Here is a 19,109-nt window from a genome sequence, read left to right on the forward strand (position 1 = left end):
TTGATTCTGATCATATTTACGCAAATTTTACTACGTGGTTTAAATATCTTACTAATATTTCAAATAATGAGTAGTAACGTGTATAAATAAACAAATCTTTTATCAAATATACCTAACAAGTAATTAATTTAAAAAATCAAAAACCCGACTGCACCAAAAAGGCTGAAGTAGAATTTCTAAAAGCAGTGAAATACGTATTTCATTATTTTTATCCAGAAAGCCAATACAAAGATTCATAGTAGATGTCTGCTTCAAAAACAAAAGATGTTCAAACGATATTATCCTACTTTATCCTAGTGCTCATTTACGCTATATAAAGAACCTATGTGTAAAATTCCAGCACGCTTAAGTTCAGCGGTTTCCATTTGCGTTGATCTCTGGCACAGCAACTCACTCATTTAGTCAGACAGTCATCTCGATGTGTATATATGTACTAGCTGACCCGGCAAACGTTGTGTTGCCATATAAATAAAAAAATGATAAGGGCTAACAACCCTTATCACTTAGGGGTAAAAAATAGATAGTGGCCGATTCTCAGACCTACTGAATATGTATATAAAATTTGGTGAAAATCGGTGAAGCCGTTTCGGAGGAGTACGGTAACTAACACGAGAATTTTATATATAAGATATATTATATAATGTATGAGTAATCTACTCTTAATTTTCTTTATTTCAACACCCTACTCGATAGGTTTGGTTAATTTTTTTTTAAACGTGTTACTATTTCGCGAGAAAAATTCACCATTTACGGTCTATAAAATATATAACTTCAGTAATTCAAAGTTTCGGTCATTATTTTACCTCGTTAGAGGTAGAATTTTATTATTTTTATCCAACAAGCCTGATACAAAATTTCATAGTGTTTGCTTCAAAATTGACGGTTGTTCAAATTAACTTTTAACCCTTATTTAACCCTCTACGGGGTTGATTTTTCGGAGGGGGATAAATAAGTGCGTCCTTGTTCCTATCCAGAAAGCCAAATACAAAATTTTATAGCAGTTGCTTCAAAATTAAAGGATTTCAAAAAAACTGTTTTTCCCTATTTTACCCTCTTAAGTGTAGAATTTCCAAAAGGAATTTCTTAGTACTTATTCACGCTATATAGAGAACCTATGTGCAAAATTTCAGAACTGTAAGGTCCTTAGTTTAGGCTGATTTCTGAAAAATGAAAAAGTCATTTAGTTAGTCAGCCAGTCAGTCACCTTGCTGTTTTATATATATACAAATATGTTTTTATAATCTCCGTTTAATTTCCTTTCATTTGATACCCTACTCGATAGGTTCGGTTAACTTTTTTTTTAAATGTGTTACTATTTCGCGCCAAAAATCCGCCATTTTGATTTTCTTTTACTAACACCTATCTAAGGACACTCGGGTCATTGAGACAAATATAATGACACCTTAACTGTTGAAATTCATCCAGCCGTTTGTTAGATCGGATCAAATAAAGAAAGACAAACATACAAGATACGCGCGAAAAACATAACCCTTCCTTGGCAGTCGGGTAAAACTAAAAAGCATAAAAAGCATTTTTTTTTTTATAAAAATATGATAGGCCTAAGCCGTTTCTCCGTATTCATACCTGTTTGACCTTTATCTCTTGGTAAGATGAGGTCTAAGATGAAGCAGGCACGTCTACCAGGTGGATAAGTACCCATTGAAAATTTGATTTGAAGCAGCTATTCAGGGTTAGTGTACAAAGGCACACAGTGAACCCCATGTTTACGAAGTGTTATGTGGACAGGATAAAGCTGCGTGAAGCGGGCGCGTTCGTGTTCCTGGACGTGCCGACGCTGGGCGTGAGCCTGGAGTGGGACCGCGGCATGCGCGTGTACGTGCGCGTCGACGCCATCTGGCAGGGCAGGGTGGGTAACATGGAAAATTGCATTATTATAATGCATTTTCGCGTTTAACAACAATAATAAACACTGTTGTATTCTGACTACAAAGTAAGGCACGAGTTATTTGTGTACTTCAAAGATAGAAAAGCTGTGACTAATTTCAAGTAACACTTTAATACCTACTCATAGATTAGTAAAGATTACTCACTCCTAACTAGAAAATGTACCCAGTTTTGAGAATTGAAATAGTTGCGTAAAAAAGTTTTGCCACGTCTCCATGCTAAAATGTCCCTAAAATATTTGAAGTAATTATTTATTTATTATGTAAATTACGCAGTATTAGTTATTTATTCCTAAATTTTCTGTAAAATTGTTTTTATTTGTCAAGAATTCAAAAAAAGAACTTACTAATAAGCCGTATTTGGCTTCATTCAATTTCAAGGCGGCGAAGTATCTTTACTAATCTATGTACCTACTTAGTAATTATTTGAAATATTTTTCAGATTTCCAAAAATCTTTAATTATTGATTTATTTTATTTATTTTATTTTATTTATTTATTTATTTATTGTTTATTTATTTATTTATTTATTTATTTATTTATTTATTTATTGATGAAATATGATTTTTCATAAACAGATGAAAGTTGTAAATAGATTAAAAGAAAAATGACTATTAAATGTCTAATATGCATCCTGTCAAATCTATAACATCAAGTGCACATTTTTCCTTAAATTAATTATTGTACATCTATGGCAGGTGAAAGGTCTTTGCGGCAACTACAACTCGGACCTGCGCGACGACTTCCAGTCGCCGGGCGGCGGCGTGACGGAGACTTCGGCCCTCATCTTTGTTGACTCCTGGAAGCTCACGCAGAACTGCCCTAAGCCACAGGATGTTACGGTGAGGATATTTACAAGTTTATATACATAAGATTTATACGTTTGAAGTGTTTATAAAAATACAAAACTACATATTTCCTCTTTCCTAATTGAGGAAAGAGGAAACAGAAATGATGAATAATGAAATGCTTATGTTAGTCTACTATAGCTTCGAAGAAAGATGATAATGTATCATCTAAAATTATTTTTCAAGTAAGTAGATATTAGTGTTTTAATTACCTTACATTTTTGGTTAGTTCTGATTCTTTTTTCTTATCTGGAAGACAAAAGTCTATGCATAAATTAAACAATACATAATTTGCACATTAACTAAAACAATCATTTTTCCTTTTTTGTGAAAATACTTATATAACATTTGTCGAATATCATCGTTTATTATCTAGAACCACTGCAAGCTGCGTCCGGAGCGCAAGGAGTGGTCGTCCCACACGTGCGGCGCGCTGAAGCGGCACCCGTTCTCGCTGTGCCACAGCGAGGTGCCGCCGGGCGCGTTCGTGTCCCGCTGCGAGCGCGACGCGTGCGCGTGCGACGCGGGCGGCGACTGCGCCTGCGCCTGCACCGCGCTCGCCGCGTACGCGCACGCGTGCGCCGCCCGGGGAGTGACGTTTAAGTGGCGCACTCAGGACATGTGCCGTGAGTTGATTATTTCTTTACCACGCTTTTATTACCTTACGCAGGTGGTAAAACCCATTGTGGTTCAACTACAGCGACACCACCGCCACACCTATTTCTGCCTTATCACAGCAGTGTTAAGCGCTGTTGTGTTCTGGTTTGAAGGGTGTGGTAAGGGAGACATACTTTTCCGAGGCGTTCCAGCTTCCTTCCTTCTTTAAAAGCGCATCTAGGGTCGGCCTCCGGTACGAATATCTAATCCTATCTGGAATTGATTACAGATATCCATGGGCAGCAGTAGTCGCTTACCATCAGGTGGACTGCATGCTCGTCGCTAGCTACTCCATATTATAAATAAACCTTGACCTGTATATATGTATGTAACGGAATCTTTGTACTCGATTTTTACCCACTTTAAACGGTCCGATTAATTTCAAAATTTGAATATTTATCGCGAACCGATAACAATACACGATTTTAATAAGTTCCATTCTCCTCATTACGACCATTTTGTGTGCGATTTTGGCGTGGTTTTAAGTTTTTGAACTATAATTATTGAAATTGTACTTTTGGCGTACGTGAATTTAAATTGAATTGAAATTTGCTCGCGCCGATATAATACATTTTTTTTGTCAGTTTACAGATATTCCATATTTTAATCTTTTTCTGCATATTTTTTTAACTTCAATGTTAAAATCTATAAAGTGTTGATTAGTGAAGGTGAAATGTAATAGCAACATAATACTCATGTTCTTATAATTAAAAAATAAAAACTATTCATGATAAAAACAACATTTCAAAACTTTATTCCTTTTTTCTGAAAAGTTTTACATTCCTATAATAATATTATATCATTTTCTAGCAATGCAATGTGACGAGGAGTGCAGCAACTACAGCGAGTGCATGTCGCCGTGTCCGCCCGAGACGTGCGACAACACGCTCGACTACAAGGAGATCAAGGTCGTCTGCGAGAAGGAGACCTGCGTGGAAGGTATGCGTTATCCATGCCTTCAACCTCTTAAAATTACCTTATATACAATTTCTGTTTATTAGCGTGGCTACACACCTATTGAAAAGATGATAGTTTATATTATGATCACCTCTAATTAATGGTGTATTAATTAACACTAAATACAGCAAACGGCTATCATTTAGTATTCAACACAATTAGCTCTATTGTGTAAAAATAAAATTTCATCGCTCTTCTTTGTGTTAGAGATGCTTAAGTCTCCATCATCCGCACATTATCAGTAATCGCACAAAATATTTGAAATCACGCATATATTACCCCAGGTTGCAAGCCCAACAAAACGTGTCCGGAGGGCACGGTGTACTCCAACAGCTCCCTCACGGAGTGCGTGCCGCGCGCCAAGTGCAAGCCGCCCTGCATGACGCTGCCCGACGGCCGGGAGGTGCTGGAAGGGGAAGTCCTCGAGGAGGACAGCTGCCACACCTGCCGCTGCTCCAAGAAGGCCAGGGTCTGCACTGGACAACCCTGCTCCACTGAATCGGTAACATTGCCAAGTGTCTCATAACTTTTAATATAACATTAGATAAAAGCGCTCTTAACGCCTTTACGCCTAAGTGCTATACGCTATATACTATAAAATGGCAGTGATAAAGAACAAGACAGTCTGAAATAAAGGCTATTTGCTACCTGGTTCGATATAATATAAATTTGCGTTATCATTATTATAGGTACGTCAAAAGCATTATATATTTAGGGTTCGTTATGTACAAATAACGTGTTATACTTATGTTTTATTACTATAAATATTACTGTTAAATTACTGGCCAAACTGAAATTTAAATAATACATAAGAAAAAATGTGATACACATTAAAAATAGATGAGTGTGAAAGTTTTATATATTTATTTAATTACCAGACAACACCGAAGGTCACCCTGCCTCCCGAGACGACGCCATACGATCAGCCAATGAAGTGCGCCACGGGCTGGACCCCGTGGATCAACCGCGGCCCTGCGGAGACCGGCCCTAAGGGAGAGTCCATCGAGAAAGAGCCACTGCCCCAGCCTATCGAACTGGTAAGTATCTGGTAACCGGTATCAGGCCAATAACCAAAATAACGGAAGATACAGAAGATGAACACAACTCTTCGTGAGGATAGCCGATATATTTGTTCGCTATTCTATTGTCCTGGTACCTATTTTGTATTTTTATTTGAGATTTGGATGGAACAGTCTTACCGATACTGCTGTTGTACCATCATAACCATAATATGTTCTACAACGTTAGAAATAGTTGTAATTATTATTTCTTTTTTTTTGTTGTGGCATTCTGGGGAATGTACTTATGTTTTTTCAGGAAATTGGCAAATTTACTTTATAAGGGAATTCTGTTTCAGGAAATCGGCAGCCCTATGTGCAAGAAGGATATGATGAGTAAAATCGAGTGTCGCACAGTAGAGGAGCACAAGCCTGCCAAGGACACCGGCCTCAACGTGGAGTGCAGCTTGGAGCACGGCCTCGTCTGCGAGGAGAAGACGGCCTGCCCCGACTTCGAGATACGTGTCTACTGTAACTGCACTGAAGGTAAGATATTTTCGTAAATCTAGACTATAAGTTAAATTGACAGTTTTTTTAAGAGTATAAAAATTTCACCTGTAAACTTCACCCTCCACCTCAATACCTCGTTACTCCCGACGATCAAATTAGAACGACGAAAAGTGTAAATATATTTCTCTTAACGCCCTTCAAGACTAGTATCATATAGAATATAGCAGTATGAACACTGCTGCTAACCTGATACTGATAGATGCAAGGAGACAGATGCTGTCGAAAGCTCTTTAATTATAGAAAATTTTATTAGGATGATCAGTTAGTGCTATATGCTGATGTTAGTTGCCTTAAGTATCTTTAGAACCAATGGGACCATGGGTTAAATAACACGTTGGTCAAAAGCGTTATTTTTTTAGAACCCTTCCAATGCATGGACTCGAACCATCCAAACTACCCGCACCCGACGGAGTGTGACAAGTTCTACGAGTGCACCCCCGACCTGATGAACCCCGACAAACCCCACACGGTGCTGAAGACCTGTCCCCCCGGCCTCATGTACAACCCCAAGCTGATGGTGTGCGACTGGCCGGCCGCCGTCCTCCCGCTGCGGCCGGAGTGCGGCACTATCACTACGATTCCTACGACCGTAGAGGATAAAACTGGTAATGTTATTTAGCATAGTTAATAATAATAGGATAAAACGTTTATTAACTTCTTTGATTTGGATATTATGAATGTATACTTTTCTGTGTAAAGAATAATGATATTATCTTTTAAAATGTTTTATTTTTTTATATATCTATATCACGCTAAGTTTTCTTTGACGTGTCATATCTAAAGTTAATAAAATAACTAAAATTTCCAAGATTAGCTAATAATGAAATATATTGTGCAACACAAACCAACGCAGATCGTGAACACACAACACCAGCAATTCAAGGACCTTTCGCTACTCTAAACAGATATTTTAAAAGAAATTGAATCTGATTTAATTGAACTAGATGCCAGTTCTATTTATCACTATATCAATGTATTATTTTGATATACAAACACACAAGTAACCTTTTTTTAATATAATATAAGAGTAGCAGACGAGCATGTAGTCCACCTGATGATAAGTGGCTACTGCCGCCCATGGACGTCTGTAATGAACCCCAGATAGGATTAGATATTCCTACCTGAGGTCGACCACAGATGCGCCGCTACCTCTGAGGATTAAGCTGGAACGCCTCGGAAAAGTATATTTCCCTTACCATACCTTGCAAACCAAAACACATCAGTTCTTGACACTTCTGTTAATAGGCAGAAATGGTGTGGCGGTGGTACCGCCGGAGTCGAACCACAAAGGGTTCCACTACCTTCTTAAACCTTAAACTAAATCTAAATGTTCTGATTACCGAATCATATACAACGGGGTGCTCCGCAAGTGCATGATTTATTAATTATAGGTATAGATATTGATATATATGCACTAATATATTTTTAAAGTTTAATTATAACTAACAAAATGGATCTCTGTTATCAGAAATAATAAATATTATTATTATTATAACAGAGACCCCTGCGCCGACCCCCGGGCCGTGCCCGCCGGGCCGCGTGCCCGCGGACTGCGCGTACCCGTGCGACCAGCTGTGCGGACACTTCAAGGCCGCGCTGCAGGAGAAGGGCCACTGCACCAACGGACAAGTAACTAAACATTATCATCAGAACCTATTCCCTCTAAAGGACTGCTGTTAGTGGCTATTATAATGAATTAAAGCTTCATGAGACTCTTATCTCTTATACATAATATATAGCCTTCGTTTAAGCCTGGGTTTAATTCCTTATAAGTACGGCTTAGTGACGCACGGACATGGAACATACTTTTTCGATTGAATTTACTCAATTTATATTCATGGTTTATTTTTTGTCTTAAGTTGACAATAATATTATGAAAATACATTTTTTTCTTTTAAAGTATTTATTTCCTTTGATTTTCAGCGTATAGTTAGTTTGGGTTAATACAAGATTACACTATTTCAGAAGTGCTTTGGTGGTTGCATAGAAGAATCTGTAGCGAAGATCAAGTGCGAACCGGGCTCCATGTGGCGCGATGAGAAGACCTGCGTGCCCATTAAGGATTGTACCTGCGAGTACCTTGGTGCCCTTGTCAAGGTTAGTTGTACTACAGGTGTGGTAGAATTGTGGTTTAATAAAGAAGGCATCTTCACCGCACCTATGTCCGCCTTTTATCAGTGTTAACCGATGTGATCTGGTTTTCAAAATATAACTAGACGGAGATAATTTCTTCAGCTTAATTTTTATCTGTGGCCTAACATACGTAAAAAGTCGATCTTACTATGTATTAAATAGATATTTTAAATTATTAAATTTAGATCTCGTACCCACATACCAATATTTAGTGTTGAATATAGGTATTATCTCCCTGAGAAATGAGTAAAATTTGTTATTTTACAATACTCTTAGATTTTTAATTTTTATATAAATTCATTACTAGAGAATGTCACTAGCTTCTAGCTGTGGCACTAGGCAGACTCAATGTGTGGAATACAAGAAGATAAGAAGCATACAAAGATAAAGGTTAAAATTAGTACGGTAACAAAAATTACAAGAATTAATTTAACATTCGTAGTTCTACCATCAATCTAATTTGCATCTCTATTTTCCAGCCGGGCGGTACCACCACGAACGGCTGCGAGAAGTGCCAGTGCCTCGACAACGAAATGCATTGCGACACGACCCAGTGCATTAGCTACACCATCGAAGACTCCTCTCACCTGCCCATGATCTCCACTGAATCCCATAAAACATCCCCCCCGATCAACCCCACCCCCGTAGAAACCACCCTCGCGAGCACCATCTCACACACCCCGGAAACGTACCCCACCACCCCCGCGCCCACCGTCACGCTGCCCACTACGGTACCGACCACCAAGACGCCGCCGCTCCAACCCAATGTCACGACCCCGACACTACCCACGACCATCATTATGGTCACCACTGTGTCGCCGCCTCCGGAGTGCAAGCCTGACCGGTGAGTCCCTGATAATAATTAATAGTAAAAAAATATTAAATAACTAGTATAGTCCGCGCCAAAATTCTAGTCCACTCTGAAGTTGTTGCGACCAGATGTAGTCATACAATTTGCTATGGCAACGTGGTTCATTTCTATATTCAGAGCGGACTAGCAGTATTACGCGGGCTACAATATCCACATGATAATAACCTTATCATGCTTATAATATACAGGGTGAATCTCCATAAAGTGCACATATTGAAACAGGTAAAATTAAACCGCATTTTGTCGACAAAAAGAATAAAAAAAATAATAAAAAATTTTTTTTTTGGGTTTTACGACCTTTTGAAGTTTTTTTTTTGGAATTGTGCACCTAAAGTAAATAAATCGCTATAACTTTTGAACTTAAAGAGTTATCATGTTCAAACAAAAATTACAATGAATGCCAATTATAGGCCGTACTGATCCATGAAAAAAAAAAACAAAAAAGTTTATCTTCCCAGAAAAAAATTGTCAGATTAGTGTGAAAAAAGCAGTTTTTTTTGGTTAAATTTCAGTAATCGTGAATTTCCTCAAAATAATCTAGGCTTTTTATTTTATTTTTATTATTTAATGTAATTCTACGTCGTATTAGCTTTCAAGCACTAAAAAAAGCATGCCTCTAACTTAAGTATAAAGTTTCCTACGAGCGCTTAAACAAAGGCAGTTTTTAAGGGTGTTGGTAATAAATTACATTTTTAATACAAACTAGTGTTTTTTTTTTTAATTATTAAAGATTTATTTTATTACTGTTTTATCACTTTAATATCGTCAAAAATAAGAAACTACCATGAATTTACCATTGAAACATATTTTTGATAGTTTCCTTTGTTTATATTTTGGACATCTAATTATGGGTCGGACTATACCAGTTTTATTAGGGCGCACGTGCGTCGCGTCATGAGTATCTTTTTTGAAACGTTCCTAGCAAACTTTATACTTGAGTTGGAGGCGTGGTTTTTTTAGTGTTTGAAAGCTAATACGACGTAGAATTGCATTAAACAATAATAAAAAAATAAAATGCCTAGATTATTTTGAGGAAATTGATGATTACTGAAAATTTTACCTAAAAAAAGTCCTTTTTTGCACTAATCTGACATTTTTTTCCTGGGAAGATGATTTTTTTTTTGTTTTTTTTTTCATGGTTCAGTACGGCCTATCATTGGCAATCATTGTTATTTTTGTTTGAACCTGATAACCCTCTTAGTTTAAAAGTTATAGCGATTTATTTACTTCAGGTGCACAATTCCCAAAAAAAAGATTCAAAAGGTCGTAAAACCCAAAAAACATTTTTTTTTATTTTTTTTTTATATTTTTTTGTCGACAAAATGCGGTTTAATTTTACCTGTTTTAATATGTGCACTTTATGGAGATTCACCCTGTATATCTAATAACTTTATCATCGCTTGGATCAATAAACCATTGTGAAAGATTTTGATTGAAACAATGTACCTATTGTATTTGAAAATAAAATGAAAATATGATTAGAATAAATAATTTACATTTCGATATTTATTTTGTATTTTAAATAATAAAAATAAAATTGTTATTTACTTTAAAAATAAATTAAATATTCAAGTGTTGCTTACACTTCAGATTCAGAATGGTTTAAATCTTCTATAACGTTACATTAAATAGCTCCACTATTTCATGTAATTAAAGTTATACAAAATAATGTTTTATTACACAGCTATAAGAACCTACTGTGGGAACGTGACGAGCCGCTGCCGAAGTCCGCGTTCACCGCGAGCTCGGTGGACAACCCGCTGTTCGAGCCCCAGTTCGCCATACTCAACGGGCATACGCTTGACATTACAGGTAATTAAAGTCAAATATGTATAATATTATGCGCTACTGTGTTCTGGTTTGAGTATAGTAAGAGAGACATATTATTCCGAGGCGTTCCATCTTAGTCCTCAGAGGTAGCAGCCCATCTGTCGTCAGCCTCAGGTAGGAATAAATAATCCTATCTGGGGTTCATTACAGATGTCTATGGGCGGCAGTATTCACTTACCATTAGATAGCATGCTAGTCTGCTACTTCTATATTCTATTAAAAAATATCAGAAACTATAACTATTAGCAACAAAAAGGAGTAAGTATTTTTTACATTTTAAGATATTATAGTTAATTTGCCTTATTAAATATTTCCAACATAGGACAACGTTGTTATAAGTATAGTCCGCGCTAAACTGCTAGTATGCTCTGAAGTTGTTGCGAACAGGTGTAGTCATACAATTTGCCAAGCTTGTCATACCGTACCTTCTGCCACCAGCCGGTAGCTGGAACCCCAGCAGCGAGGACCTGCACCCGTACATCCAGGTGGAGCTGCCGCGGCCGGAGCCGCTGTACGGGGTCCTGCTGCAGGGCAGCCCCATCTTCGACGAGTATGTCACCAGCTATGACGTCATGTACGGAGACGACGGCAACGTCTTCTCGCATATTGAAGGGCCTGATGGGAAACCTAAGGTACGTGTTGAACCTACGCTTGAATAGGTAGATGACTATATAGCTTATAGTTCTGTTTGGAGGAGAAAATTATTCTGATGAAAGTTAAGTATTAGGTGTTATTAGGTGTTAAGGATTTAAAATGTCCACTATCATGCGGACATTCATTCAAGTTTATAGGAGGCTTTATGTTGGTTTAATGTACACGACAATGGTTGGCCATTAGCCTGTTCGTCATCTACCAATCTAAATTAGATTAGCGTATGGAGTATGTTGCAGACTTTAAATTGCAGGGCACGTGCCTGTTTGGCAGAGTTATATGTATGTTTCGTAATCGTAAAACGTTACAAGAACAACTATACAAGAAATATCAAAGTTATGTTACAGTAGTAATATTTATTTTTCTGTTGTAGGACCGTGTTAAGTTAGTTCAACCTTTATTTATCTCTCAAAAGGTTATCACAATAAGATACAAATGAACTACACAGGTGTAGTAACAAAACAGACTCCTAAACGGCATTTTACTTCTCCAGGTGTTCCGCGGGCCGGTGGACCACGAGAACCCGATGAAGCAGATGTTCGAGCCGCCCATCGAGGCCAAGTTCGTGCGCATCCGCCCGCTCACGTGGTACGACAAGCCCGCGGTCCGCTTCGAGCTCATCGGCTGCCAGGAGCCCGAGACCACATCCACAGAACCTCCCACCGTCACCACCGTAAGTTGATTATATTATTGTGTTTCTAATTGAAACAATAATCATCATAATCATATTCTATATAATAATCATGTATAAAGGTGATACAAATTTTGATAGTGGCATGAAACCCTGTAAGCGTGTAGCAATTTAAATCTTATATATAAAATTCTCGTGTCACAATGTTAGTTACCGTACTCCTCCGAAACGGCTTTACCGATTTTCACCAAATTTTATATGTATATTCAGTAGGTCTGAGAATTGGCTACTATCTACTTTTCATACCCCTAAGTGATAAGGGTTGTTCACCCTTAACATTTTTTTATTTATATGGCAACACAACGTTTGCCGGGTCAGCTAGTAAATTATAAAATAGTTGTTTGTCTTGGCTTATATCAGACATATTAAATAAAATATATTATGCGATAACACATAGTGCATTAATTACCTGAGATTAATAAACATTGTTACATACAGAACCATTTTATACTTTAATAAAATTCAGACGAGATTATACAATATTTGCCACGTCCAGAGGTGATGTAAGTATCACAAAGGTTTAAGAGCAAACAGTTGCGCATTCGATCGTGGGCTATAAATATAAAAGACGATGTTCGCCTGTAGACTATGGTAGGTAATGTTTTTTGAGCATATGTATGTATAGATTCATTCATTGGTCCCTGTAGTTCAAACGGCTTGATGTATTATAAAATGTGAGATTTCCTTGGATTCGTCTTAATCATGGAGTAAAATACGCTATACTTTCAAGTAGTCTGATATACTGATGACGTTTATTTAGTTAAGCATGCATATTGTGTGTGTGTTGTGTTGTCAATTGATTTTGTCCGTGTCCCCTGCAGCCGGAGCCGCCCAAGTGCACAGACGCGCTGGGTCTGGGCGCGGAGCTGCCGCTGGACAGCATCAGCACGAGCACGGGCGAGAAGGCGCGCGCCTTCCTCAAGCTGGACGCGCCGCGCGGCTGGCGCCCGCTCTACAGCACGCCCGGGGAGTGGATCATGGTAAGCTGGTTAGAAAGGTGATCCGAAGGTGATAGAAGTTTGACTCCGGCGGCATCACCGCCACAACTTTGACTTCCTAATAACAATAGTGTTAAACGCTGCTGCGTTCTTGGTTGAAGAGTACGGTAAGGAAAACAAAGGTTAAAGGTGGTAGAACTCTCAGTGATTCGACTCCGGCAGGACTATCACACCTATGACTGCCTAATAACAGCAGTGTTATGCGCTGCTGCGTTCTGGTTTGGAGGGTGTGGTTAGTGAGACATACTTTTCAGAGGCATATCAGCTTAGTCCTCAGGAGTAGCCCAGTCCGCATCTGTGGCCCATCTCAGGTTAGAATCTAATTTTGATTTGATTACAGATGTCCATGGGCAGCAATAGCCACGTACCATGAGGTGGACTCTATGTTCATTTGCTACATTAATCCTATAAAGAGGTTATTTGATTATATTTCGGATGAACACAAAACTCTTTATTCTGTTAACCAAATCGTTGTATGCAGTTTAACTTCACATCGCCGCGCATCATCACGGGCGTGAAGACGAAGGGCGGTGTGCACGGCTGGGTGTCCGCGTACAGCGTGCTGTACTCCTCCGACCTGGCCGCCTTCAGCCCCCTGCTGGGCAGCGACGGCCAGCGCCGCCTCTTCCCCGCCAACTTCGACAAGGACACCGAGGTGTTCAACGAGTTCAAACCACCCATACATGCCCAGTACCTGAAGATCCTGCCGATCAAATGGGAAAAGAACATGGAGATGCGAGTAGAGCCCGTCGGCTGCTTTGAGCCTTACCGTAGGTCTATTTGGTTATTCGTTTTTTAATGTTTCATCAGATTACGATTATAAAGCTACTGGGATCCAGGATTCTCAAGACAAGTATAGGGATTAGTGGCCAATGTGCATACAGTACGTCATCGTAGACGTCACCGGAGTACGTGCGTCGGGATTGGATGATTGCGGATGGGACTGTATGCACAAGCGAATAAGCGTTGCGGCGTAACCATATAGTAAACGTACATATCGATAATAAGATTTAAGTTTCTTTATAGAAGTTAAAGGTACTTCTTTTGCGACGTTTGGGAAAAGTGTTTTTTTTTTTTTTCAAAATTGACAGATTATCATAAAGTTAGGTTAAATATTTTTATAGGTTTATTTTATCATTGAAATAAAATAAAAAAACTAATTTTCACTCTATCCGATCTGATCTAAAATGGATTAGAATTTTACCGAAACACTATCACAATTGCGCTTTATATCTATGTTTTTAATATTTTTTGTTTAATTTTCATACATTTTTATATAGCACCGACACTCGAGCCCACCACGAGCACCACGGCCCCTCCGCTGACGTTCACGCCCACGCCGGCGCCCGCGTGCGAGCCCTGCCCCGGCGTGGTGCCCGAGCTGGCGCTGGACTGCGCCTGCGAGCCCGGCCTGTACTACGACAGCGAGAACTGCGTCACGAGGGAACAGTGCCCCTGCGTCGTGGGGATCACAACGTTAGTGCTTCGACTTAATTATATTTTTTTTTATAATATAGGAGTAGTAGACGAGCATGTAGTCCTCCTGAGGGTAAGTGGCTACTGCCACCCATGGACATCTGTAATGCTGGGGTTCATTACAGATGTCCATGGATATGATAGGATATGGATAGGATTAGATATTTCTACCTGAGGTGGATCACAGATACGCCGCTACCCCTGAGGATTAAGCTGTAACGCCTTTGAAAAGTATGTCTCCCTTACCACACCCTTCAAACCAGAACACAGTAGCGTTAACACTACTGTTAAAAGGCAGTAATGGATGCCACACCCATTGCCGGTGGTGCCGCTGGCATCGAACCACAAAGGGTTCTACCACTATTTATTCAAAAGAATTCCACGGACATATAAATACAACTAGACGAACATACAAATCCAGAACAGGTATCTAAATTCATTATTCAGATATCTATCCGACCAGGGATCGAATCCAGAACGCGTCAGATCGATATGGTGACAGCTCCGCTACGCGGGTTGTCAATCTGACTACAATTAAACGATTCTGTTCTGTATGTATGGCGTCAAAAATCTATGAATAATTTGAACTTGAAACTTGCAACTTGTTCCTTCACTGTTATGAAGAAGTTTCTTAACGGAGCATTGGGTTTTTTGAACGTATGTACGTTTCATTATTTGGCACGCCCTGCAGCCCAATTGGTTTGAATCATTTTCTCATGTGTCGTGTCGTTAGATTCGTCTAAATTGTAGCAGTAACTTGTGCTCCATTTTTAATTTAATTTAATTTTCATTTAAGTTTACATCGTAAATTTATGATATGCTATCCATACAAAAAGAATGTACACCGGACAGGTACCCAGTGGGAGCGACGTTCCGCGGCGTGGACTGCGACGAGTGCACGTGCAAGATGGGCGGCGTGCCCTCCTGCAGCCCGCTGCAGCTCTGCGCCTGCGCACCCGTACGTTGTCTTACACTTCACAATTAACATAGCACTTGACCCTACACGCACTTTTTATTTGTCACGTTACGTGACCCTTTACGCACTTTTTATTTGTCACGTTACTTGACCCTTAACGCACTTTTTATTTGTCACGTTACTTGACCCTTTACGCACTTTTTATTTGTCACGTTACTTGACCCTTAACGCACTTTTTATTTGTCACGTTACTTGACCTTTTACGCACTTTTTATTTGTCACGCTACTTAACACTTAATACGTTACTTGGGCCTTAACGCAAGTTTTAATTATGACGTTGCTCGACACTTTATACGCTATTTTATGGCCGTCATCCAGTTGATGATAGACCAGCGACCTTAATTTTGTTCTCATATTTCTCCAGGACCTAGTCCCGAAGATGTCTAAGGAGATCTGCGAGTGCCACTGCGAGCCGTGCGCGAACGGCACCCGCATCTGCCCCACCAGCAAGGTGTGCTTGCCGCTGGAGAAGTGGTGCGACGGCCTGGAGGACTGCCCCGACGACGAGACGGCCTGCACCACGCGGCCCGTCGTCACCGAGACGATGGTCACCACCGTGGCGCCCACCGCCGCCGCCACCAAGCCCACCACTGCCGTCACCACTCCCCCCACCACCGTCGCCACTACTGAGGCTCGTAAGTCATTTCTCAATTGTTATACATTGGAGAGCAAATGTGGATATAGTTACTAAAGTCCTACTGACATCCAACTAGAATAAGTCAAAATATCTCTGAGTATAATATCTAAGGGTACTCATTAGCTTAAACAAACACTTGAATTGAATACGATTCATATCCGTAAAATATGACAGTAATATTCGTCGCTTAACTGAACATAAAATCAATTGGACTTATGTATATAATTCCATAAAATATATGTATTGCATGCATATTGAAATCTTCTCGTGTTAGACTATGTCATTAGTTTTGCTAATGGCATCGTTGCTAATTTTATGGTTACGCATTCTACTTAATTAGCTGTTCTAGGTGTTGCAAATATCTTTCTACCAAGCAAAGTTGTTAAACAAAATTACCTGTCACACACTTATAAAGTTACAGTAGACTTTAATTATTGTGAGAAATGGGAGCATTCTATTATAATTGCGTTGATTTCAGACCTCCGTCCTCCCTTACTCAGAAAACGTAAGAAAATGCGTCTCCCTCTCTCCTCGCCCCGATCAGAAATGAACATTCCAAATTTCATACGTAAGAATGTTTTTACAATTATTGGCTTTCTAAAACCAAAACAATGCAATTGGCATTTTTTGTAAAAAATATGAAATATAGATAAAATGTGGGCGTAGAAGGTAGAAATAGAGGTAGAGCAGAAGAAAGGTGTAAATTCTTTAAGATGGAAAGACCATGTTTCTTGTAAATCGGATTTGTCTTTTATAAAATTAATGACGCCGTTTTACAAAGAGTAGGGTTCTTACGTCAGCAAAGGCCATGAAAGCCACCACATAACGTTGAGATTATCATAACAGCGAAGCCGTGCCCCAAAGTGGAGTGTCCGCCCGGCTACACGGTGAAGCTGCTGACGGGCGCTCCGCCCCCCTCGCGCTACTCCGCCGAGCTGCCCCCGCCGCGCCCCCGCCGCACCTACGCGCGGTACTACAAGGGCACCAAGACCGGCTACGCTAAGGGCGGCTTCTCCAAGGGTGGTTACTCTAAGGGTGGATTCTCCAAAGGAGGATTGTATGGTAAGTATTTTTTTCCACTAACAACTTCTTTATTCTAATCTACACCAGTAGTAGATTAAGATGAAATTTTGTAACAGTCAAGTTTTAAATACCTTATTCTAAATGATTCATAGGACAGCAATGCAACTGTGAGTTTCGAGATCTTCTTATCCTTGGATTCTTGGATCCTTGGATTAATGATCGGGATTACCATTAAAAAGTGGATTATGACCTCAATCAATTTCATTCTGAAAGGACACCCATAATCAACGATAAGAAAAAAAAAATGAATGAAAATGATAGTTACACAAAAGACTGTCCAATCATTCGTTTATTCAACAACCGACACATCTCAGGACCGCAAGCGCCCCCGCAGCAGAACCAAGCGTTCTCCCTAGAGAAGCCGGCCAACAGCAGCGCGGCTGGCGACAAGACCGCGTGCACGCAGTTCCGCTGCATCCCGCGCCTGCCGCCGCCCTTCCGCCCCGGCTCCACGCTGCCGCCCCTCGTCTGCTCCGCGCCCGCCTGCCCGCCCAAGTACTCGCTCAAGCTGGAAAAAGTCACCGAGGGCAGCTGCCCGCAGTAAGAGCAATTATATATTTTTTAATTGATTTGAAATTGACGTTTTGGAAAATTCTCTGGAAAATATCCAGATAGGATCTATGATACTGGATTCAATGCAGTTATAACCTAAGTCTAAGAAATATAATATCGAACAATAGCATAGTTAAGGCTAATCAAACGTAATATAAAAAAATATTCCTTAAATCCTTAATTCCTTTTCTTTAGTTGTTGATATATCTTTACAGAACTTGCTCCGTATATACAATGTTATCGGATAATGGCATAATAGTAGGGCTATTTTATCCAAAATTCCTATCTGAAAATAGAGATAAAAAATATATTTTCTAGAATTAAAAAATCCTGTATCAACAGAGTCAGTCCTAAGTGTGTTACAAGCTCTATATATCTAGGTACTCGTGTGTACCGCCACCGGAACGCCCGGTGTTCTGCAACGTGACCGGCCGCACGTTCAACACCTTCGACGGCGCCGAATACAAGCTGGACATCTGCTTCCACATGCTCGCACGCGAGAACCGCTTCAACTCCTGGAGTGTCATGGGTAAAACACGATTAATTTCATTATTGTTTGTATGTCTACGAATTCGAGACCGTCCTCAAGCAAGATAATAATCCTCTTAATTGTGGTTTAAAATGGATTATTTGATAAGGAAGTCTATCCTTGTTTTATAACAAAGTTTTCTTCACGTTATAAAATTGGTTGAACGAGCCACCTGCTGCTATGTAACAAACAGCCCTCGCCAAATTTTGCTAGCATTAAAATTTAACAAAAAAATCTACAAGTACTATTAATTGAAATTTTGTCACCAGTCATGAAGAAGTGTCGTCCGGAAGGCTGTAGGAACGAGTTGCTCATAAAACAAGACGACGAGCTGATTCTCGTGAAGCCGACCTTCATGATGAACTACGACAGCTTCGATTACAACGTGGAGCAGATCAGCAAGATCTGCTCCCAGAAGAACACCTTCGATATCGGCCGTCTTGGAAACGGATTGTTTATCAAGTCGAGGAAATATAACTTCGCTGTCTTCTACACTAAGGATGGAGATATCAAGATTGGGGCAAGTTGAAATTTTATTAATAAGTATATTCGGGGAAAAATACGAAAAAATCTAAATCTCAACGTATGAGATGGTTTAATCGCGTGCGTAAGTTCGTGGGTCCCAAAGGCGCGAGCGCATGCGACGGATAATGCACGCGCACGGGTCGGGCACGCGCGGCGATCGGCGGGAGCACAGTAACAATTTAATAATATAGCAATGAGTCGATGGCAGTCATTATTAAAGTGTG

The 19,109-nt window shown here is 39.7% G+C and overlaps 1 protein-coding gene across 1 annotated transcript in view; it reads left to right on the plus strand.

Moving 5' to 3' along the window:
• Nucleotides 1-19,109, plus strand: part of Hml (hemolectin) — a 69,818-nt gene that overhangs the window by 23,232 nt on the left and 27,477 nt on the right. Inside the window, exons 27-50 of the mRNA XM_073087752.1 lie at nucleotides 1,747-1,867; nucleotides 2,602-2,745; nucleotides 3,128-3,377; nucleotides 4,219-4,347; nucleotides 4,650-4,867; nucleotides 5,244-5,402; nucleotides 5,723-5,909; nucleotides 6,293-6,538; nucleotides 7,432-7,562; nucleotides 7,899-8,030; nucleotides 8,546-8,910; nucleotides 10,622-10,749; nucleotides 11,206-11,399; nucleotides 11,912-12,091; nucleotides 12,931-13,089; nucleotides 13,589-13,877; nucleotides 14,388-14,583; nucleotides 15,436-15,541; nucleotides 15,924-16,194; nucleotides 16,675-16,764; nucleotides 17,043-17,258; nucleotides 17,594-17,819; nucleotides 18,212-18,360; nucleotides 18,630-18,880. Coding sequence (XP_072943853.1) covers nucleotides 1,747-1,867; nucleotides 2,602-2,745; nucleotides 3,128-3,377; nucleotides 4,219-4,347; nucleotides 4,650-4,867; nucleotides 5,244-5,402; nucleotides 5,723-5,909; nucleotides 6,293-6,538; nucleotides 7,432-7,562; nucleotides 7,899-8,030; nucleotides 8,546-8,910; nucleotides 10,622-10,749; nucleotides 11,206-11,399; nucleotides 11,912-12,091; nucleotides 12,931-13,089; nucleotides 13,589-13,877; nucleotides 14,388-14,583; nucleotides 15,436-15,541; nucleotides 15,924-16,194; nucleotides 16,675-16,764; nucleotides 17,043-17,258; nucleotides 17,594-17,819; nucleotides 18,212-18,360; nucleotides 18,630-18,880 — 4,537 coding nt within the window. The remainder of the gene's footprint in view (nucleotides 1-1,746; nucleotides 1,868-2,601; nucleotides 2,746-3,127; nucleotides 3,378-4,218; nucleotides 4,348-4,649; nucleotides 4,868-5,243; nucleotides 5,403-5,722; nucleotides 5,910-6,292; nucleotides 6,539-7,431; nucleotides 7,563-7,898; nucleotides 8,031-8,545; nucleotides 8,911-10,621; nucleotides 10,750-11,205; nucleotides 11,400-11,911; nucleotides 12,092-12,930; nucleotides 13,090-13,588; nucleotides 13,878-14,387; nucleotides 14,584-15,435; nucleotides 15,542-15,923; nucleotides 16,195-16,674; nucleotides 16,765-17,042; nucleotides 17,259-17,593; nucleotides 17,820-18,211; nucleotides 18,361-18,629; nucleotides 18,881-19,109) is intronic.

Source organism: Epargyreus clarus, unplaced genomic scaffold (assembly GCF_041222505.1).
Source record: "Epargyreus clarus isolate Ecla_fem2 unplaced genomic scaffold, WU_Ecla_fem_2.2 ptg000026l, whole genome shotgun sequence".
NCBI lineage: Eukaryota > Metazoa > Arthropoda > Insecta > Lepidoptera > Hesperiidae > Epargyreus > Epargyreus clarus.